The 23,387-nt window shown below is 45.4% G+C and overlaps 3 protein-coding genes across 3 annotated transcripts in view; 1 reads left to right on the top strand and 2 right to left on the bottom strand.

The window, feature by feature from the left end:
• tnfsf10l (TNF superfamily member 10, like) overlaps nucleotides 1-4,817 on the bottom strand; it is a 49,884-nt gene extending 45,067 nt beyond the window's left edge. The window contains exon 1 of the mRNA XM_035148900.2: nucleotides 4,266-4,817. Coding sequence (XP_035004791.1) covers nucleotides 4,266-4,484 — 219 coding nt within the window. The 5' untranslated portion in view covers nucleotides 4,485-4,817. The remainder of the gene's footprint in view (nucleotides 1-4,265) is intronic.
• Nucleotides 4,818-10,291: 5,474 nt separating this feature from the next.
• Nucleotides 10,292-13,607, bottom strand: si:dkey-171c9.3. Its single transcript, XM_035148901.2, has 2 exons — nucleotides 13,473-13,607; nucleotides 10,292-11,358 (listed from the first exon to the last, which is right to left on the bottom strand). The coding sequence occupies exon 2, from the start codon at nucleotides 11,350-11,352 to the stop codon at nucleotides 10,495-10,497; it is 858 nt and encodes a 285-aa protein (XP_035004792.1). The 5' UTR covers nucleotides 11,353-11,358; nucleotides 13,473-13,607; the 3' UTR covers nucleotides 10,292-10,494.
• Nucleotides 13,608-16,532: 2,925 nt separating this feature from the next.
• On the top strand, nucleotides 16,533-23,109 carry ccnb3 (cyclin B3). The gene is made up of 12 exons (XM_035149718.2): nucleotides 16,533-16,680; nucleotides 16,902-16,990; nucleotides 17,482-17,565; nucleotides 18,847-18,959; nucleotides 19,074-19,242; nucleotides 19,344-19,442; nucleotides 19,834-19,926; nucleotides 20,053-20,190; nucleotides 20,364-20,519; nucleotides 20,634-20,783; nucleotides 22,119-22,249; nucleotides 22,433-23,109. Exons 2-12 carry the CDS (start codon nucleotides 16,907-16,909, stop codon nucleotides 22,500-22,502), a joined length of 1,287 nt encoding a protein of 428 aa, XP_035005609.2. The 5' UTR covers nucleotides 16,533-16,680; nucleotides 16,902-16,906; the 3' UTR covers nucleotides 22,503-23,109.
• The last annotated feature ends 278 nt before the right edge of the window (nucleotides 23,110-23,387 follow it).

Genomic DNA, 23,387 nt, shown 5'->3' with positions numbered 1-23,387 from the left:
GTTTTCAAACTGTAATTATACGTTTCTCTCGTGTTGGTGGAAGAGACGCCCAGTTATCTGAGAACCTGGCTGCTTTACAGCTTTAACCTTTGACCCACTGCAGCTTAACCACTTACACACAAAAACTACACAACCAGAACCAGAACCCTCAACTACACTGGAGGTCTAAATAACAATGATGATAATAATTAACTTTATATCGAACCTTTCATTGCACAAAATGATATAATGCAGCTCAAAGTGAACAGAAGAGATGAAATGAAGACGTGCAACATGACATCATGACGACTTCTAGTGGACCACACACTTCTACACACAGCCAACACACATCCACATCAAGTGAAAGGTTTTCTGTGTGATCAGACCACACACACACACACACACACACACACACACACACACACACACACACACACACACACACACACACACACACACACACACACACACACACGGGGCGGGTGTATTGTTGCATGTAAGGGTGAGTAATAGCCTATCAGTGAACCCAAACAATAATAAAGTTGACCAGTTGAAGTCTGAGGAATGGAATGTCGATCACACACAAGCACAGATAACACACACAAAAAACACACAAGTGACTCAAGAGCCTGGACATATCAGCTGCTCTCACACACACACACAAGTTTCCTCATGATAAACTTTAGGGTGATTCCCTATTATTCATTTATTATATTATTATTATATCTCTAAAGCTGCTAAATTCTTTAGGTTCTTAAAACGTCTGGGGAATAAAACAGCTTCGTAAAGACCGAGGCAACGTCTCCATATTTCTTTCAGTATATTTCTGTGTAGCGTGCGTCATTCAGCACTAGTAGAATTAAATAAATAACATGAGGACATGCTCCCAGGAGGCCGGGATCTTCTACATTAATATGTGTGTGTGTGTGTGTGTGTGTGTGTGTGTGTGTGTGTGTGTGTGTGTGTGTGTGAATGCCGGAGCTCTGAGGCAACACTGGAGCATTCCTCATTATTCGATGTTCATTGTCCCGAGTATCTTTTGTCTTAGCCGAGCTGGCCTGAGCTGCAGCTCCACTGCGATTCAAAGAGGGGCCTGTTTCCAGATTAAAAATAGCCGGCCCTCGCTGCATGAGAACCAGGGAATCCCCCACATGCACATGCACATGCACATGCACGGCTCCGTGGATTTCATTCCTCCTCCTCCCCAGTGCGGGATCGTCCCTAAGCTGTTCCTCACGAAGACACAAAACCCAGAGTCCTCCCATTATTCAAGTTACACAACAGCCGTTTTAATCTATTAATAAAAGTCTACAACCTTTTTGCGTCTCATCAATAAATGTCTGGATACATTTTCCAACACTTTTCTACAGACGAATTTGCTGACGCACGGCCTCCGCTCTCATGCCGGGGGAGTCGATTGGAAACAGCAGCAGCCAAACGTCTCGTGGATTTGCCTTTATAAGTTTTCATGTCATGACAAGTCGGGTCAAACGTTCAAGTGGTTTTTCACGACGGAGAAACGGAGACTGGAGGTCGGACTTATCGGACGTTTGCTGAAGGTTCACGAATTCTAACTAGTCGAGGTTGTGTCGAAGACGTCGTCGGTATCAGTCGAGTGTAAACTTCACGTTAGGATGCTACGTCAAGTTTTGTGTTTAATGCTCGTAGTGTTTCTGTGTGAACCACAAAAACAAAGTAAACAAAGATGGACATCTTGATCACCCCCTGGTGGCCAGTGGTCATTAACCACCTCCACCATGCTAGCACCTTCATGGACCATATGTTTTGCATTCATTTAGATGGCGTGCACTTCCACACTGACTTGTTCTGCCTTTATGCTGACTCGCCAACAAACTGTGTCCCTCCAGATTTGTGGAGGTTTCGGTGTAGAAACGTTTCCCCGTCACACTGAGCTGCAGCCTCCTTCACTTTGGATAAAACCAGCACGAAACCCCCCCGAAATATGAATCGTGCAACACCTGTTTTGAATGAAACCGAGCTGCCAAAGCATTAAGACAACATCAGATATCATTTCCCTGCTTCCTCGTTCCCCAAAGGAACTGCAGAGAAAAACCGCACCGTCTTATTTCTAGCTGACGAAATGTGGCACCGAGAGATGTGCTCGGGTTTTAGCGTGTCAGGATTAAGTTATCCTCGGTTCAGGTGCGGGACACGTGTGCGTAACGGCGGTCCTCGAACAGGCGTGACCGCTTCCTACGGCGAGCTGGACACATTTCACGTCTTCTCATGCGGAGAGGAAAAGCTTCACCACTAAACCCGGTTTCCTCTCTCTCTCTGTGCCGGGGTGCCGTTCCAGGTTAAATGCACTTCCTGCTGGGAATCATACATCACCGGGGTCGTACATCATTTCTGGCTTCCACTGATTTTTCATATGAGCAATATTAACCTTTAACCACGTAGAGGATCAGAAGACCTCACCTCAACACGTACACTGTGCTGTGTGTGTCTGTGTGGCTGCACAGAGGACAGATGGAAACTCTACAAACAGATTCAGGGACAAGGATCTGGAGCTTCTGGTTTCTGTTTGTAGTTTGACCAATCACGTTTGAGCAGGCTGTGGTTGCCGGCAGGGGAGCGATGGTTTTTAATTTATCTGCCTTCATGTGCAGACAGCTGTTATTAGAGATTATTAGAGATTAGCCAAAACAAAGTGTGAACACTGAGCGGAGGACAGAGTCTTGGCCCCAGACATCTACTGTCTACACCGGCAGCACCAAAACACTGCCCCCTGAGTTAAGGGCAGAGTCACACATGAGAGAAAGTAGCGCTGGGGAACCTTTGCCTCCCTCTCACTTCCAACCCGTGCGAGCGAAGGGCCCAGAAAAACACCTATTTGCTCCCTGTGGCTTCACGTGGAGTTCGACTTTGGTGAACTTTGACCTGAGATATTGCGAGTGTGGCCGCGCCCACTGACACGGGAGGTTTATCGCCGTCACGTGTCATGTAGTGCACGTCTCTCCGTCCTGGGGGGGTGATCCCTCACTTGTTTCTCTGTCTGAGGTTTCTGTGTTTTTTCCTCCCCCATGTTAAAAAGTTTTTGGTTTGGTAGTTTCACTCTTACAGAGGATGTCGCACCTTGTTAAGATCTGTGAGACAAACTGGGATTTGTGAATATGGGCTTAACAAATAAACATGCATTTGATTTGATCATAACGACAATATGTGTCTCAATTTGGCCGATAGAGCAGAACTCATGCTGGGCGATATGAAGCGAAACAGATAATTATCAAGATAAAAGTCACATATTATGTCTTTAGCCTGATTTTAGCTCCAGAATGAAGGTTGTGGACGATGAAGTGGATCATTTATGTAACATAGGACTTTGTTCTCTTGATGAAAAGGATAATTATTCCCGTGGTTTTATCTCCCGGCCTCACTCTCGTGTTTCCTTCCTCCCCACACTCACCACTAACAACACATATGGGGACTGTGGCTTTGAAAGTAATGAGCTCACATGTCACCGGGAACTTTTCCTGCCTCATGAACAACTTCACTAGTGTTTGTGAGGAGCAGCAGATTGAACTTTCCAGGACAAACAACCCTGTCAGCTTCAGGGACTCAGGCTTCAGGGACTCAGGCTTCAGGGACTCAGGCTTCAGGGACTCATCGGTTGTGCAAAAGCTGCTGCAGAAAACTTTGACTTGGAATATGAAAAATACAAATCTGACTCTCTTTTATTAAAAGTGCACTTGTGAGGTGAGAGCTGGGAGCAGATTCACTTGTGCTGGAGGATGTAAATGTCTGAAATCCACCCACTGGGGACACCCCACCTCCATCACTGCATACTTCACCTCTGCACACAACATCTGTAAACTACTCAGAGAGAAATCCTGCTCGACAGCTTGTGTCCACTTAATGGCTCCGCAAATGGCTCCAATATGTTCCTCTTTACGCACGTAATTTAACCCGTTTACTTCGATAAAGCGGACAGACTGCTGATTTCCCCCATGCACACTCCGGGTTGCATTGTTCCAACAGGTCGGAGCGCGGAGGCGAATCCAGCTGCGCCACAAATGAATTACTCCCCCCCCACCAAAAAAACAAGAGTTCCAATGAGAAATGGAACAGACGCTTCCAGCAAACAGGGAACCGACTGTGCACTGGATTGTTCCTACGTGTTCTTACTGGTGTGACACTGAACTCCGGGTTGGAGCTCGTGGGGTTCGGTGCCAGTTCTGTGCGTAAAAGCGAACTTCTCCAACAGAACCCCCCCCTCTCCCAAAAGAAGCACATGTGGCTCAAAGCGAGTGTGGAGCGGCTCTTACCTCCGATATGGACATGTTCAGGTAGACAAAGAGCCCGGTGGTGGAGGCTATCTGCAGCACCACCACCACAATCACCACCATCGCCACCCACATCTTGGACGGCGCCTCCTTGCGCCCCGGCCCCCTCGGCCCGGCGGCCGGCACCATCATGTAGGTGGTGGACTCGCTGCTCACGGATCGGAAGTAATCCTGCTGCTGCTGTGCGCTCGGAGTGGCCATGGCATTCCCGACGCATGAGTGGAGACCAGAGAACAACAAGGGGCCAAACCACGAGCCTTCCGCGGAGCTGACCGACTGACGAGCCCGAGGTTAGATCCCCATGCGTCCGCGGCCCGCCGGAGCTTTGCACTTCGCTGCAGGAGAAGGAGTCAAAGTGGGGACGCGTCCATGTCCGAGGAGCGCTCAGCCGCTGGAGGAGCTGGTGGAGGAGCTGGTGGAGGAGGCAGCAGCGATGGACTGAGGAGCTGCAGGAGTGAGAGGAGCTGCACAGAGGGGCAGGGTTACCCTATTCATCACCCTGGAGCTGTGGAGGAATGCTCTCTCTCTCTCTCTCTCTCTCTCTCTCTCTCTCTCTCTCTCTCTCTCTCTCTCTCTCTCTCTCTCTCTCTCTCTCTCTCTCCCTCTCCCTCATGCGCACACACACATTGCCAAAAGAAAATTCCAAGAAAGAAATCATATTTTAATCATCTTAATCTTATCATTTAACCCACATTTCCTTTGTGATTTGCCAAGTTCTCCTCAGTGAGAGAGTAAAAACAGATTTTCTTCACTTTATAAATCTGGAATATTTCTGAGAGTGTTGAAGATCTTGGATTTTTTTCTAAATCAATCAACATTTATTTACATTTCCAAGTTTACTGAAATAACTTTGAGCAAAGCCACACATCGCTGAATGTATTTGGAAAATTGTTTCTTGAAAAAAGCTTAGAAAATACAATTTCTCATATTTGTTGATAGTATTGTCAGTATGTGTTTACTTTATAAGATAACCTCAGGGGCCAATCAGCTGGGGCCAGTATAATATTTTCTTAACCTTTCTTATTTTTGTTTTGTTTAGAAAAGTGCTTTAGAAATATAGTCTTTTAATATGTTCCCATTATATCCTATAGACTCAGGATACTTCTGTTCTTCTCAGTTTGTTGAAGCCACTGTGAGGTTGTTCTAAACTCAACCAACAGAGGGCGCTGTCTCTCTGTCTCTTGTGTTCAATGAGTTCAGATTGAAAGTTTAATAATCACTTGATTACTCAGCTAAAAATGTACTAATTGCAAAGTGTTTACCCCAAAATTGTGTTATTTTGTCACTCACATTTTACATAGTTTTCTCTGTTACTTTTGTATTTTATATTGTGTGTGCGTGTCTGTCTGTGTGTGTGTGTGTGTGTCTGTGTGTCTTTGGTCTATTTCAGAGCTCTACCCTGATGCAAACATTTGCTCAACAGCCTCCAGTTGTGAAACGAGTGGAGCTGAAACAGTGAAACCCCCCCCCCGAGCTGCAGAGGGGACCTGAGCTCATGAGGTGGACCTCCCTTCATTATGAGGGCCACGGAGGAGAAGGAGCCATTCGGGGCGAGAAGCTGTGAGTTTCTGCAACTGAAACAGAAAAGACAAGCCGGGATGAACGAGTCTTGCATCATCTTTGGACACAGAGTCGTGATGCAGCTGATATTTTTTCGTCTAAACAGACAAAAAGCTTTTAAAGGAAGAGGAGAGGCTGAAGCTTTGTTTAGACCTCATCTCTAAACATCGGCCTTTTCTTTGTTTCCTTTCCTCCGTTACCATAAACAGCTGGACAGCCGTGCACGTATGCCCAGCGTCAGAGCTGTTTATCGGGGATGGGAGGCAGATGAGCTTGGACTGGTGCCAGTCCAACAGCTCTGGACCGTCAGACGCCCATGAGACTTTTCTCCCCTCAAGACTCAGGAGAAGCGGTGATTCCCTGGACCAGGTTCAAACTGGGTTGAAACCCCTCAAGAGAAGAGTCCAACGCTTCTTCTAAAGTAAAACTACGGCTCTCTTCTGTGACCATCTTCTTCGAGGTGACACTTCTCTCCTGTGAAACTTTCCAAGGCCGCTGGTCCTCGGAGGTTTAAATGTTTTTTGATTTGTGAAAGTTGGCACTGGATCCCAGACGCAGGTGGGGACCAGAGCAATGTTCCCAAGTCAAAGTTCTCTCCAGTCAGACGCCGGTGTGGCCCCAGCGGCACCAGATGTGAAAGCCATTTGCTCAGACGACTGGGACTCGATGTGCCCTCGCGCTCTCAGTTCAAACCTCGGTGGCCACACAGGGAATGTTCTGCAGGTGAGCCGGGATAAAACCTGGGCCTGTAAGAAACATCAAAACCCACATGGTTAAACCTCCACAGCGTTAAAATTATACGAGAGGTGAAAGAAGAGTCAAACACGTCATGTCTAGAAAAAAACGCTGCTTATGATTGATTTGACAGCGTTTTGGGTGTGAAGACGTCTCCTCGTGGCCACAAGCGAGGAAGGAGCCCGTGTCTCGATGATATTTAACCAACGCGAGGTCAAGCATGCGTCAGACCCAGGAAACATCAGTTTGCAGGACAATGCTCTGCAGCTGCCTCTCGTCAAACGTTTGCTTGTGCACGAATCCCGGAGCCCGCAGAGATTTGGAAAAGATTAACCCGATTCTGTGTGGTACAACCGTGACTGACTCGCTGGAAAACTTCTTTTAAATTGTTACTTTCATCGAATCACTCGTGGTGATTTTTCCAGCCTGAGTTTGAAGAAGCTCCCATTGTTCGCAGAGAGAAGTTCACCACAGACAATGAAGGCCTGGCAGCGATGTTTTCTTGTTTCAATGTGAAACTCCGTCTGAAGGCAGCCACCAGGGGGCGATCCAGAGGATTTGGGGACCCGTCAAGTCTTTATATACAGTCTCTGTGGTGAACATGGTAATTATTCAACATGTTAGCATGCTAACGTTTAGCTCAGTGACGACAGATGTCGAGACAGAAGCTAGCAGGGTTTTTAATCTCGTTGTAAAACACAAGCAAAGTATTAACGAGTCATTTCGTACGAAGGTGATATAAATATGAATAGAATTATTACATTTTAAAGGGTTCAAATATTTTACATTGTGCAGCCGACTGGTGCAGAACTCTCAGTAAATCTGATGCGATGCAGCTGTAACACACGAGACGCACAAACCGAGGGCGTTAAAATATGGTGACATGTTTAAAGCCGAGGAGTCGAGTCAGAGAATAAACCTTTTATTGCATAAAACCTTTTCTGCATAACAACATTTAATCATTGTTCCGTGTGATCAGGTACCAAAATAAAGCCGAACCTCTGGTTAAGAAGACGAAGCCTGAATCCTTCTCCTCTGTGCTGATCCCGTCTCACGGTGATTTACGTCCTCGGAGCCGGTAGCCAATGCTGCCCCCATAAAAGAGACTGATCGCTGCACTCAGCAGTCTCGAAGTGCTGTTCGACACTAAAAGTGAAGATGGATCGGTATCACACCTGAGATAAAAAGTTCTTCCAGAGATGTGTTTTTTGGTTGCTTTACTTTGTAGAAAAATTCACCTGAGCACACATGTGTCTCTTAGAGCCCCCCCCCCCCTCACCGTCAGAACTGAAAACTGCTCCGAGCAGTTGTTGCCTTGGCAGCACTTTCTCCAAAACCGTCTCCTTTCACCTCAAAGCTGCCGGAGATCAGAACAACATACTCGACGAAGATGTGAAAACCTTCAGGAGTTCAATGAAAATCACTCTAATCTGACCCGACACCCGCTGGACGGTCCGAGAGGCTGAATCCAACTCATCTGGAGGAGACAATGGAAGCGAATGCTGCAAATTGTGCCGGATGTTTAAACCTAGGACTGATGGGAATAGGTGTCCACATAAAAGTGCACATCCACATGGACGAAACTGTGGGAACCATGGCGCCGCGCTGAGGCGCCGTCAAACGAGATCAAGCGGAGCGGCGGTGAAATACAGCTGCAGGAAACCGTGCCACCAGGGGGCGAGCGGCGGAAACCTGCCAAAACCTCAGGGATGCAAAGTCAAAGTGAATCCGCTGCCATCGAAATATATCTTTCTTACTTTTAACAATAAAAGGAACTTAGCCAATATTTCTATATGAACGAGGTATTAATTTAGTGTAATGTGCAGTTACAACGCCAACAAATTCAACCAATCAGAGGGCAGGACGGGATGACCACGAGTCGGGGGTTTGTTCCAGTGAAAGACTGATTCGTGTTTGACCCCCTGTCGTAAACTTTCATGAGTTCTCCTGAACGCGGGATCATGAATTGAATTTAGGCGGGTTTACCTCGTCCAGTTCTGACAAAGAGATTCAATGCTTCTCCTATTTATTGACTATGACATGTGTTTAGAAATCCTCCTGTTGTATCATCATCGCTTTCTCCAGCTCCTCCCTCCCTTCACCTCTCGTCCTGGCAGCCGGCCGCCACCTGACAACGCAAAAAGCCTTTTTCCAGATGTGTGTGTCTGTGTGTGTGTGTGTGTGTGCGTGTGCGTGAGTCCCCTCTGACACCACAGCTGTCCGCCCAGCCCTGCAGCTTCTCCGTGTGCACGTGTCTCAGTGTGCATGTGTGGGTCTGTGTTAGTCGGTCCCGTGGTGAGGAGACATAATGGCGATCGGCGCCGGGAGTTTAAAGGTTCAGACTCAGCATTCCATCGCATGTGATGTATCGCAACCAGGGGACGACCACGCACTCTGCAGCCGGGTCAACACGTGGGTGTCGAGCCGCGTCTGTGGACAAAATTAACGCCAAAGTTTTGCAACATTTAGCTCCAACATTTTTTTGTTATTGCTACTTGTGTGTTTGACGTTTCACAACATTTTTTATAGCATCGCATTACCAATAAAAACTAAACTTATCAGAAGCGTGGGCGTGATAAGAACGACCATAAAGGACAGAAACCAGTTAACGTGTACTTTGACCTCTCGCTTTGGTCCAAGTCCCATCCGCTAACACGGAGGAGGACGGGTTTATGACCAGCCAGCCAACAGGGGGCGATCCAGAAGATTTGGCTTTGGCCATAATAGTCTATGATGAAATCTAACTTATATCTGTATCTAATCTAAATGTACCAGGTTGTTTCATTCTCAAATACAAACACGATAAAGGTGTGTTTCTTTCTGTGTGTGTCTGTGACCTCGCTTGTTGACCCATTTTCTAACCAAACCCAAGACGTGTGTGTACTTGTGCTTTTTTAATAAGTGACTGACAAACTGACGACTGAGCAGAACAATAAAAGTCTTTATCCCGAGCGGCTCTTTGAAGCTTTTCTCTCCGTACACTTGTCTTTGACTGTGTTCAAATAGCTGCCGACTTAAAGAAAAGAGGGTTTGTGTTTCTTCGCAGGCTCAAGTCCCCGGTCGGTTCAACACCACGGACCCTTCTTCTTCCTCTTCTTCTTCTTCCTCTTCTTCCTCAGAAAGCGAGTGAGTATGAAAATACGTTTCTCTTCCAACAAATTCATCCCAATTGCCAAATATTCAGCGTCGCCCAGGCGTGAATGGATCCATCTGCCACCTCCCAGCCCTGCTCTGCATTATACTGTGGTGTGATGCACCATTGACTGGGAGGGAAAAACAAACCCATCAAACTTCCACTGGGGAAATTCTTCTGTTGTTGCAGTTGGACTTGGAAAACTTACTGTTATTGTGAAAGCTCAAATTAAGCTGTTGTCATGTGGTTAACCTTGCTGTTGTGCTGCCATCTAAAGGACATGGGTGGTAACTACGGCTGGATCCTTGTCAAAATTAGGTAATTCATATTCTCGAGTTCAAATCTTAATTTAGAGAAGAACATCAACATCAGGAGGGAACAGGAAACAACAAGTAATTAAAATATCTTCCATCATATAACAAGTGTCTCTTTGTGTCACTATCCTTGTGGTGTTTTGTTTAGTTTTTTTTGGACGTCCTCAATTTTTATTACTCTTTTATTTATTTATCACTTCTGTCAAGGAGGTTATTGACCCCCCCCGTCCATTTGTTGGTTTGTTTGTGAACAAGTTTAAACAAAAGCTCCCGGACGGATTCACACAAAACTCAGGAATTGTTTCTCTTTATTTAGAATTGTGAGATTGGCTTTTTTTGTTTAGTTTTTATACATTTTCAATCAATTTCTCTGGGAATAATTCATGGAGGCATATTTAGATGGTTTCAGTAAGTGTGTGAGATGTGGAGCAGATGGTTGAATTTAAAGGGACTGTTGGGCAGAATCCCTCTAGACAGACATGACAGCTTCCTCCATTGAGGAGGTGATGATGGTGTCAGCCAGTTGCTTGGCCAGACGATGAAGATCTCCATCATCTGCTCGCTGCTCTGTGCTTCTGGCCCTGAAGACCCGGTCTATGACCTGACACGAGAGAGCCTCAGCGAAAGCCTCCATCTTGGCACCTGCCTCAAAACAGTCTCTCGCCAAATCATCTGTAGACAGCGAGTGCATCAGGTGCTCCATGAGCTCCACCCGGGGGTCGACATCGTCCCCTATCTCCTTCGGGGTCGTCGGAGGAGGCGAGGGCAGGAAAACCTTCGCCAGGCCGCCTTTCAGCTTCCGGGCGAAGCTGTCGCGGCTCCTCTCCAGCTCGGGGAGCAGGGGGGTGGTCGGAGGGGCGTCGGGGTAGTCGAGGGATCCCATGATGGGGAGACCTGACTGGGAGAGAGGTGGGAGGATGTCTCTGAACGTCTGGAGTTCTTGAACTGGATCCATCTCTGTGTCCATGTTCAGAAAGTCTCTATCTGAGAAAGACAATTTTCCAGCCTGGTTATCATCCATCTTTGCGGCGCCTGATCTCTGGAAACGCTCGACGTTCCAACCAGCGCACACTTCCCTCAGAGCGACCTCAACCACTGCCGACGCTAACACTTCACCTAACGTCTCCTGGTCCTGATTAGCACTGGGCACCTCAGGTTCCTCCGTCTCCAGTTGGCTTGTACACGGCTGGATTATACTCTCTGCCATATTTTGGGCAAACTTCCCAAGGGCCTCGGTGTTCGGGGGGTTTCTCCTGAGGCCTGCAGGAATGCCACTGGCTTCCAGATCGGGCTCCGGCCCCCTTGAATCCGCACTCGCTGCCTGCATCTGAGCCTGTGTGGGTAAAAGCAATGATGGTGGTTAAAGGAAAGGAAATACCCCTTTTTTCCTGGACCCTCTTGATCTGCAAGAAGAATGTGGTGAGGGCCAGGACAAGGTCCAAAAAGGGTTTGAATCTCTGCCTCGTTCCTATAATTAATTAATCTCTGTATTTTTAGTGGAACATTTCTTGCCAACATGTTCGGTGAAAGCCAAACAGGACGTACAGTGAATATTTCCCCTAAATGCTGCAGCGTTTCCTTCCCTCTCTGCTCCTACTCTCCTTGCCTGTTGCACATTTGAGAAGAAACAGATAAGCTTCAATCTGACTGAAAGTTGTATGTTTCAAGAAGTAAAGTGTAATCGGAGAATGAAAACAAAGGGGGGGGGGGGCAGAAAGTCCCCTGTGCAGATGGAAAGTAAGATTGAGGCCTGTGACCACAGCCTGTCACCATATGAGCTGTCAGGCTGCCAGGATGTGACAAGCAGGAAGTTCAGTTCGTCATTCGATTAGCAACAAAAAGCAGAGCGTCTCTCCGCAGCCGCTCGGTTTGTGCACATCTGCAGTGGGTGTACGTTGTGTTTCATGAATATTGCGTCAATTGGCCAAATCAGAGAAGGGAGCTGACCAAATACGCAGTGAAACACATTGCGCCGATGCATGAAACACGAAATGAGACATCTGCAGCCGTTTTCAATAGAGCTCTGGACACATTGAAAGGCTCTGTTTCACAAGGTCTCTGGTTGGTTTTCACATCTAATGAAACGCTAACCCTGCAAGTGTGTCAGTGAAAACAGTTATTAATATGAAATAAAATGGAAACGCATGTGTCGGCCTCCAGGGCCCGGATCCACGAGGCCGTATTGATATGTTTTCCTTTTGTTTCACACGGATGAAGTCCAGACTGTCTGACTGTTCTGCTGCAGGATTCCTCAAAGTCGTGTTTTTCTTCTGTATCTAATGTTCAAGGAATATTTCACACCTCTCTGGATTCTTGCTCACAAAACCACAACACACTGTTTTTACACTTCGGGCCCACATCCGTACGCTATCTGGGTGTTAATGTTTGGAGCTAAATAGAAGAAAATACAGATAATTCAAACCACAGAAGTACAAGTATTTCTCAAATTATTGATGTCATCTTTTAAAATATAAAGGGTAAACGTCAAAACATCGTTATTTGCATGTTTGAGATGGATTGCCAAGTCATAAATTTAATTGTACGCGTAACATTTAGCAAGCTAGCTGCGCTGTTTAAGACAGCAGAAGCTAGCTAACGTAAAAAGAAGTTTGCCAACAATTATATTCCTTTTTATTCTAAATGTTGTACGAGTTAAACTTAGTCGCTACAAACACTATCGTTGTATTACAACAGAGGAATTTGTCGAATCCTGCTCTTGAGACTTTGATTTTATCCTCCCACAGTAAAAATGTATTGCTGTGAGATATAAATACGATAAAAATCAAACCTCCGAGCTGCATCTGTGTGACACAACGCGACACTGGCCTCGACACCAGGGGAACTGCGAGCGAGTGTCCTCAGATGTGCTGGGACGTGTCACACCTTTATCCTGTCGTAACTCACGGACTGCAGCCCGTGTTCAAAACGAACGCAGCCCGGCGAGAAGACGCAGAACGAGGCACAGATGTGGAACAAATTACAGCGAAGACAAAGAATGCATTCTCTTGGCAACCTGACTTGGACATCCTGATGGGCAGAGGAATGTTTATTACACGAGGATGCTACTTTATTCGATAGGACCACCTCTTCATCTGCAGGCTGCTTTCACATCTCTGCTCACTGACCTGAGGGCGACTGTCCCATTGGAAATGCACTGCCTCCTTTGACCCTGCAGAAAAACCTCACACCAGTTCCTTATGCTTTAATATAAAGTGACAAATCCAACGAGAAAAAAAATCAGCAAAAAAGGAATATGTAGGGTTTTAGAATCTGTCTGATAAATCACAGGAACAATCTCCCCAATGCATCATCTTCTGTCTTTTCTATCGCAAGAGAGATTATTTAATCTTTGTTTGCCCGAGAGAAACCAGACAGGTCAGAGATTTAGAACCACAAAAGCAGTGGGAGCAAGTGCGTAAAAGGGCAACTGCTGATTTATTGCCATACCTGGCTCGACTCAGAAGGAATCTTCAGAGGTAGCTGGACGAGTTCTGAGCCAAAGGTTCCCAAAATATGTGGCGTAAAATATGAATAAAAGATGTAGAGACCATCAGGCAGGTGAAGCTGCGGTAGACCAACGTACCAGTTATTATCAGGGTGAAGGTTTTCTGCTTGGAGTCTCCACTGACAATGAGTTAATACGGAAATGGTTTTACAAATGAGTTCACAAGTTCCCCTGCACTTCCTCTGTGTGTGTGTGTGTGTGTGTGTGTGTGTGTGTGTGTGTGTGTGTGTGTGTGTGTGTGTGTGTGTGTGTGTGTGTGTGTCATTAGTGCATCAAGCCACCACATTGACAAGAAGAGGAAATGACACATGCACAGATGCTGTTTAAAGTTAATTTGCATTTAATATAAATTGGTTCTGCCTGAAGCGAAACAGATGAAGACATATGAAGAAGAGGAGGAGGAGGAGGAGGAGGAGGTGGAGGAGCAGGAGGAGATAAATGGCAGAGGAGGTGAAGAAGGTATTTTTTCTTTCCACTTTGCTGCACAGCAACAGACAGATGAACAGATACTTTACTTACAGTAATTACAGTACTAACACCACATAGTAATAATACTTCTAATACTATTACTGTAAAGTCCTTCATTAATAGAAAAGGATGTTAATCAAAAGTGAGTAAATATGAAAGTGTAAATGTCCCTTGTGGATGATATAATATTAGATTATTCCAATCAGTTAATTGTTTTGTTTAAAGTGAGAAATGCCTGTAACTGCAATATTATTGAATGAATAACTCAACAAACATCTGTATGTGGCTCTGATATCTCCAGAATCCTTCTTGTTAACAGCTTCACACTTGGGGTGCGTGTTGCTCAGGGACCAAGGAAGTGATGTTTTGAATTCAGTGCAACAGATGGGAGGGGGCGAGGCAGCGTATCGACATGGTGACCATATCTTCTTCTACGTCCTCAACGACTGCAGGTCTTTACAACGCCTGCAGGTCACTGTTACAGTTTTCAGAACGAAAGCTACAGACATCACCGCCACGTGAAAGCAATCAGCCGGTTCCTGCACCAGTCAAAGCAATCAGAAGGAAAAACCCTCCTCAAATCCTCGCCTCACATTCAGGAAAGTGTCCAGAGCTCCGTGCACATCTGAAAGCTGCTCTAATATGAAGTGGCATGAAAGGACAAAGTGTTTCTAATTTGTAAACTAAGTGCAGCACTCGAGCAGAACTGGCCGGTTGCAGACAGTCCAACAAAAGGATCGGTTGTGTGTCATGTTTCTGTGAATCATTATTTCCGAGAGCTGGAACCCCACCCGCTCATCAGCTCCAGCAAACCCCTCTGCTCTGACGGACACGGCTCTCTGGACCACGCTCACATGACGGCTCCTTCTTCTGGACGAGCACGACTGGGAGGGGAGGTTTAAACACAGCTCCCTGCAGGCCTCATTAGATTCCACTGAGTGAAGACAGGACTTGTTCAAACAAACTCTGTGTTTAAAGAGACTGGGCTCGGGGATTTATCTGTTGTTGTTTTAATCTGTTTGTTTCCTGTTGGTTCACTTCAGTGTGATGATGTTGTGCACAGATGTTTTCAGAGATGACAAATGGAATTAGCAGTGATCCTCAGGTCCGAGGAGAATTCAAATGAATCCATCCCATGTTTATTTGATTCTCTTGTCGAGACTCGGTTCCACTTCATGGCCTCGTTTCCCGACAGGAATGGAAAGGGACCCTCCCAGACTCCTGGCAGCTGGACGCTCGTGAGCCGCCAGCTTCCTCTGGGATCCGACCCCGAACCTGAGCTCAGTGTGAACCCATCGATCCACAGCTTCACCTGACGCTGCTGTTTAGAGTCGTTTCAGTCTCATGTGACAAACGCTTTCATGAGTGAATCAGACAAAAATACATCCTCTGTACCCCCCCCAACCAGTGCTAATTGAAGAGAGGTCACACACAATGGGTTTGTTGGACTCACATAGTTGTTTATAATTAAATGAATAAGGGACATTTTGTCTTGTGAGGATTGTGAATGCAGGAATAGAACTTGGCAGAAACCAGTGGTCGATGTCCCGGAATCAACACAAACCTCAACTCCCAAAACATTATATTATTATTATTACTGAAAATAATAGAAAATGAACTTCACCTACATATAAACAGATCATATTTTACAAATAAAATGAATTACATGACACATTAGAATATAAAAAGCAAATCCTGATTTTGTGGTTTTATTTCTAATCCATGTGTCTTTGAGCGTTGTTAAAAGTGCTATATAAATAAGATGCATTATTATTATTATAATTATTAGTAGTAGTACTACTAGTAGTATTAGTGATAGTAGTAGTCACTTAATATGATTTATTTATTTGTTTATGGCCTGTGTGTTATTTGTCCTGCAGCCAATGAAATAGACGATACTGACTTTTATTAATCCCAGAGGAAATGTGTCCAGTATGCAAAGTAAAATAAATACTACATATGGTTAATTGTACCTGAACGTGCAGTACTTGTCCTGTAAAGCTGCATATAAGGTATACTTAGTAAAATAAATACTATATGTATGTCATGTTGTACTTGTACGTGCATGTATGATGAAATGAAATGTGAATACTCAGTAAAAAGTTTAAACACATGAAGGGAATGAAAACATGAGACTGGGCTTTGATGCATAATCACTGTCACGTGACTGTTGTATAAAAAAACATCAATGAAAAACAAACGTCTTCCATGTTTGAAAAACCCACAGGCTCCTCCGGGGTGCGTTCGTTTTCTCCGGAGGGAGGTGGGCGGAGAAGGTCTTTGTTACGAAACTCACCTTAAAATATGTATTTTTTTATTAATTAAAATAAAACGCTCAAACTGCTTCAGGAAAACATTCACGTTGCGTAACGTGACAAAATAAAAACAAAGGAATGACACGTTATTCATGTTCCCTGCGTTATTTCACCGGGCGGAGCCGGCGATACAAAACAAACGCCCCCTTCGCAGCAGCATCCGTAGCTGCCCCCTTATTGGTGGGAGCGGATCAAATTCCAGCCAATGGGAGCGCAGCGCCGGAGATTTGGATCCGCAGCGGAGTCACTTTTGTCCGAGATCAGGAAGCGACGCAGCGTCAAAAAACGAGCTTTTTCACGCGTTTAAACGAGATACGTGCGCAGTTTTCTGTCCCCGCAACGAACCGCAGGGAAACCGAACACGCAGGTGAGTTCAAATGAACCGTTGCGTCGGTTTCAGCGTCACATTTTCTGCGTAAACCCGGTTTCACGTGTGCGAGCTGCAGCCTGACGCACGGGACCGCGTTCGCTTCGGTTTCACTTGTTGTCTCTTTCACGCACAACAGCAACAAAAGAAAAACTCCGCGTTGCGTTGTTCTTAAAAAGCCGAACCCGCCATTTTCACGCGTTTTTTTGTTGCGGTAACAGAAACGATGCCGTTACTGAGGGGGAAGAAATCCTCCGTCTCCACCGGGAACCGGGTCCCGAAGCTGACCTCCACCAGCTCCGAGAACCAGGTACAAAGAACCGTGTGTGTGTGTGTGTGTGTGTGTGTGTGTGTGTGTGTGTGTGTGTGTGTGTGTGTGTGTGTGTGTGTGTGTGTGTGTGTGTGTGTGTGTGTGTGTGTGTGTGTGTGTGTGTGTGTGTGAGAGTGTGAGAGTGTGTTTTGGTTGTAGGTGTGTGTGTTCTGTGTCTGTGTGTGTGTGTCTCTGTCTCTGTGTGTGTGTCTCTCTCTCTGTCTCTGTGTGTGTGTGTCTCTCTCTGTGTGTGTGTGTGTGTCTCTCTGTCTCTGTGTGTGTGTGTGTCTGTCTCTCTCTCTGTCTCTGTGTGTGTGTGTGTCTCTCTCTCTGTCTCTGTGTGTGTCTCTCTCTGTCTCTGTGTGTAGCAGCTGTGCAGTGTAACACCTGGATCTCCATCTTGGTTTGTCTTAATGATGGATGCACATGGACGAGATGAAGGTGTGTGTGTGTGTGTAAAGTGCGTTACCTGTGTGTGTTGTGTGTTGCAGGAGGAAGGCCCCCAGGTGAAGAGGTCCTCCTCGCCCCCCCATGGAGCCCCCAAGAAGAGAACGGCGTTCATTGACATCACCAATGTGAGTTCTCCTGTTTTTTATGGGATGTGATTTACAGCAAAAAATCACCAGGAAAAGATATGAAATAAACTTTCAAAACAAAGTTGCACAAACAGTTTGAATATAGATCCATACTTTATTCATGCAGATTGGTTGTGGTGGTTTTGTGACCAGATATTTTTATAAATTACATTTAGATATATTAACTGTGAACCATATGAACAACACTTGGAGGAATCCAGGTTCTGTTCCTCTATCGACGTATGAAGCACCTCCTCTGAAAACAGTCTGGACAACAGACCTGAGATAAGAGAACCTGGCAGGTACTTGGTTCTCTACAATAAAACCTGAGTGACTCTAGCACAGAGCATACGAGTCTACATGCTGCAGTGCTTCAGAATAAAAGCCTCGCAGCTGGTGGAGATCTGTCACGGACTCCGGCCTCTGTGCAGATATCTTATTCCACACGTGCTGAGAACGTCGGGGGTTTGATCCAGAAGCTGCCGCCTGGATTCAGAACGAGTCTCACCCCCACGTTCTCTTAGAAAAACTGATGGAGATACGACTAATGACCTTTTCACCTGAAGGTAAATAAACCTAAGAACATGGAGGTGTGCCCCCTGCTGGCCACTGTACTCTCTGACTGTTGTTTGACAGTTCACAAAGGACACAGAAGCTGTTGTGTGTCTGTCAGGGAAACAGGAATCTGTCTGAGTACCAGTTAAACGACACGATTTAAAAGGAAAGCGTACGGACCATTGAGGCGTGGTGCACTGGCCGCAGGTTCAATTCCCACCCGGCACTTTGCTGCATGTCATCTCCGCTCTCTGTCCCCGTTTCAGCTTCGGTACCTTCGGGTTATGGTGCAGCTCTGTGGTGTTCTGTGGTGTGACTGGTTTCCTGTGTCACCTCGTCTTTATTCTCCTCCCGATCCACGAAGCTCCTGCTGTGAAACCAGCGAAGTCTCAGAGATCGTTCTGCCACGGACCCGTGGAAACTCCCGTGTAGTTCCATGACCTCGAATTGAGAAAACGTACCCTGGCAAACATGTCCATTAACTTTTACTGCTGCAGTTGGGCAGAGTAATGTCCCAGGAAAGTTCACGTCAGGAACACGACGTTCTCAGCGACCGTTTACGAAAACCAGCTGCCACATAACTGCCATAATGCATAAAGCCTCGTTAAAGTGTAACGAGTCTGTATTGTTGTTGCAGAATATGGAGACAACAAAGCGTCATTACATTTGTTGTTCATTACGTCGTCGTCTTCGTGTCACTTCGCTGACGTCTGACTTCGTCCACAGGCTCATAAGGTTCACATCAGTCTCCCCGGGAGGAAGAAGGAAACGACGAAGAGCGCGGTGAAGAAAACTACCTCCGGCTCCGTGGCCCTGAGGAAACTAGCCAATCTGAAAAAGTAACAAAACCATTTTAATGATTTCTCCCTCGAACAGTTTGTTTTCAGTTCTTTCTCCGTTATGATTCATAGGAATTTACATAAATTTGCTTAAATTCCCTCCTCCTCCTGCAGGTCGTCCTCTGTGAGCTCAGAGGGAGCGACGGCAGAGAAGGAGAAGACAGAGGAGGTGAAACCCGGTGAGGAGGAGACACCGACAGCTGCAGCAGCTCCAGTAGAAGAGCTGGTGGCTGCTGCGCCCCCTGTTGTCCGTGAAGTGCTAGCACACCTCCAGAAACCACAAGTAAGGGAAAAGATGAGCAGTAAAACCTCTGTCTCGTACAAATCACTGAAGAATAAATATAACTTAAATGAATTCTCTACATCCTCTGTTTCCTCTTTCAGATCCCTGCGGAGTTTGACATCGACTCTGAGAACTCTGAGGACACGTACATGTGTCCGGAGTACGCCAAGGAAATCTTCGACTACCTCAAACAGAGAGAGGTGAGCCGAGCCACCTTTACCCAATTCCAAAAAGAGCTTTACCATTAAGAGCTAAAGCGCCAAAGAAAACCGTCCTCTGAAACCTGAGGGTTGTTTGAAAAGAACCACTCAATGAGTCTCTGCTTTAATGTCGCTTAGATCGTCAAACATAGTCCTGAACTTAACTTTAAAAACTTGTTTGTAGGCTAAAAGCTAAAAAAACAAACTACATGTGATTTATTTGATTGAAGCACAAGGTATTTTATTTGTCACATTTCCTGGAAACGATAACGTCACATCCAGGTTTAAAGGTAAACACACGCTTTTTTTATTAGATTTGAAGAAGCTCTTCCCCCAACGTTGTCTTTTAAAATGTTAATTTAAGGTTTTTTTTATCTCCTGTCGTCTGCAGGAGAAGTTTGTCCTCTGTAACTACATGCCCACGCAGCCCAGCCTCAACCCCGAGATGAGGGCGATCCTGATCGACTGGTTGGTGGAAGTGCAGGTGGGTTCTCCTGAGAGTCTGTGCTGGTGACGAGTGGAGGAAACGATCCGGAGGAGCAGGTGAACTTTACGTTTCCTCAGAGTCTCTTCGTCCGTCTGACTCTGTGTTTTCATCCGTTTCCTGCAGGAGAACTTCGAGCTTTATCACGAGACCCTCTACCTCGCCGTGAAGATGACGGACCACTACCTGTCGCAGACCCCCGTCCACAGGGAGATGCTGCAGCTCGTCGGCTCCACCGCGATGCTCATCGCCTCCAAGTTTGAGGTGAGGGAACGCGGGACACGCTTCAGCGTCCTCTCGTCTTTTCACTAAAAGATTAAGAAAAATGGCTAAAAATTACATTCACGGTTTTGGCGTTTGACCCAATTTTCTGGAGTGTGTAACGGCTTTGTTAAAACTCACTTACACCCGACTCCGGTCCATGTTTGATTCCGCAGGAGCGCAGTCCGCCGTGCGTCGACGACTTCTTGTACATCTGCGACGACGCGTACAAGAGGGAGGAGCTCATCTCCATGGAAGCCGGCATCCTGCAGACGCTGTCCTTCGACATCAACATCCCCATCCCCTACCGCTTCCTCAGACGCTATGCCAAGGTGTGTGTGTCTGCGTGTGTGTTCATTGTGTGACTGTTTGCTCTGATACAAGTTGTTGGTGTTTCTAGTGTTTTGTTTCTGACATCGCTACGTGTGTGTTGTGTGTCTCCGCAGTGTGTGAGCGCGGGCATGGACACGCTGACCCTGGCCCGATACTTCTGTGAGATGAGTCTCATGGACATGGAGCTGATTCCAGAGAGGGGCTCCCTGCTGGCCTCGGCCTGCCTGCTGGTGGCGCTGGTCACCAGAGACCTGGGAGGATGGGTGAGTTTTCAGATCTGGTTGTTCTGACTTAGTGACATCAGCCTTTGATAATCATCAGTGTCGGCTTTTGTTTTGTCGATATGAAAACTTATATTCAACAGGATAAACGAGGCGGAAACACAGTTTGGCTTTTTGTGACTTTACCCGGTTTTAAGATGTTTGCGTTGATTAATGCAACGATCACAAAGATATTTCCAAAGCAGGAAAGATGTGCAATTATGTTCACATTTGACATAAATGTTTTTATATTTGAATATTTTTCTTAATTCAAGTTTTCTATATTTGATTGTGTTTGTGTTTTTTTTTATAGAGTTTGTTTAAACTGTAAAATATCAAACCTCAATTTTATTTCTTTGTGTTTAATGCCAAGTTGTTATATATAAGAGCCCTAACAATATAGATTTATGGGAGTAAAAAATGTCAGATACTGATATTTCTGGCGACGATAAATATGTTGTTATGCAAACAAATATATAGAATTTGAATTTAGAAAATAAATACAAATGTTCTTCTCCATAGTTTATTCTGTAAAATCAAAGTTTTTCACGTGAACGACTCATATCGGTGGAGCTCTACTTAAATATTACTCTTGTTGTATATTTTATGTATTAAATGTTATAAACAATAGGAAATCCTCTAAACGTCAGGGAGCCACTTGTCTTCGGAGCGTTTTGATATTAACCAGGTGTCTTTTCGTCTCCCCTCAAACACACAATGAATCGCAGCTGTGCAACCATCACTAATATTTTCAGTAAACACAGAACGTTGTAATGTTTTTAAACCAGATGGTTCCTAAGTCTCTTCTAATTCTCTGAATGTTCAGTTATTCCAGTAAAGAAACATAAAGCCTCCGGCACCAAAGCAAGTTTTCATATTTCCACTCCGTGATTTGTTCCTGTGGCTGAACCGTCGTGTTTTTTAGTTTTTATTTTTGCTCGACAACCAACTCGCTCCAAACCAATTCTGTTATCCCCAGTTTGTTGTGTGACATCGACGTCGAACTCTTTTCATCACGAGGCTGCAGCTCCGTCCACAGAACAACCCTCCTCCCTTCTAATTTAAATGTAAATTGTTTTCCCATGTAAATTTGACTTATCGCTGCGGCACCGGGGGACGCTGGGTAATTTTTATTCTTCGCTTTGTGCCGACTCCAGAATCGGCTCGAGTGCGTTTTTGCAATTTAGAAATGATATATTGTTTGTGTGACAGATGGACCAACGCACCGGCTGAGTAATGAACACTGCGGGTTTGTTTGTGTGTTTTCTGACTCTGGAGGTTAAACACGGCGACGGCTCTGAATAATCGCCGTCCCCTCTCGCTCCTCTGCCCCCGCAGGCTCCCATCCTGCAGTTCCACTCCGGGTACCAGACGTCGGACTTGGCGCCGGTCGTCCGGAAACTCCACGCGATGCTCGTGGCGCCGCCCGACGATAAGCTGAAAGCCATCAGGAACAAATACGCCCACAAGTGAGTCAAGTATTTACAGACGGGGGGCTGTCACTGTTTCAAGAGTTCAAACGAGTTTCACGAGATTCATTCGAACGTCTGTTGAATAAATTCACCAGGTTCCAATTTGTTTTGATCAAAATCTTGAATTATTCACAGGAGTTGTTATTCTGGATATTGATGGAATCTTTTTAAATGTTTCAGGGTGTTTTTTGAAGTCGCGTCTCTGCCAGTGGTCGACATGGACATTTTGGAGAAAGTCCTTCTCCAGTGAGACGTCAGCCTCCGCAACGAAAACCATAAATCTTGCCAGAGCCTGTACATAGTTTGTTAATATGTTTAATATTTATACACGTAGTCTCGTCTGTCTTTTATATAACATGTGACGTCAATGTTTGATCCCCCGGTTTCTGGTGGAAAAAGAGTTTTAATGTGGGAGGAAGTTTGCCAGTTTATTGTTGGAACCAGGTTGTTTATAATAATGGAAATTCAAGTGTTGCATTCAAGTATTTTTTTTAGGCATTTGTTTTATACCTTTTTTCTTTTTTTAAATATGAAGATTGAAAAAGAAAATCTTGATTCCAGAGTAGTTAGTCAGCCTCTTCTGTGTTTATACAGAGTTTAAAGAGTTTTAAGATAACGATAGGACGGAGAATTCGGTTCTCGCTTCTCTTTTACTGATGAGCTCTGTCTGGCCCGCACAGGGTTTCATTGTTCAAGGTAGCGTGTGTGTGTTTTCATACAATGTACAGTGTTTATCATGTTTATATCACGATGCTAATTATTTGTATAAAAGACGACCGGATGATGCGGTGCTATTTTTAAATGGCCGTCATGCATACTCTTAAAATAAAGATGGTTTTTTTATGTGTTTGATAAAATCTGTGTTCATTACTTTGTGTTTACTCACTTTTAACTATTATTATTATTATCATTCTTTAAAAACTTGGAAAAGAGCATCATTGAAACCTGGTTTGCACAGATCATGTGATTATGCTTCACGGCCACTAGAGGTCTCTTTTGCACCGTGTTCTGTGCAGATGTTCCCTCAGACTCCTGCATTCGGGGGGTTTTCCAGATAACGAATATGAAATGTTTGACCTCTTGTCTTGATATAATACTTTTATGTTGAAACTCTCACTTCACAGTAGGATCACTG

The sequence above is a fragment of the Hippoglossus stenolepis genome, chromosome 23, assembly GCF_022539355.2.
Source record: "Hippoglossus stenolepis isolate QCI-W04-F060 chromosome 23, HSTE1.2, whole genome shotgun sequence".
NCBI lineage: Eukaryota > Metazoa > Chordata > Actinopteri > Pleuronectiformes > Pleuronectidae > Hippoglossus > Hippoglossus stenolepis.
The sequence above is the reverse complement of the archived record's forward strand: the minus strand, read 5'-3'. Positions and strand labels throughout refer to the sequence as shown.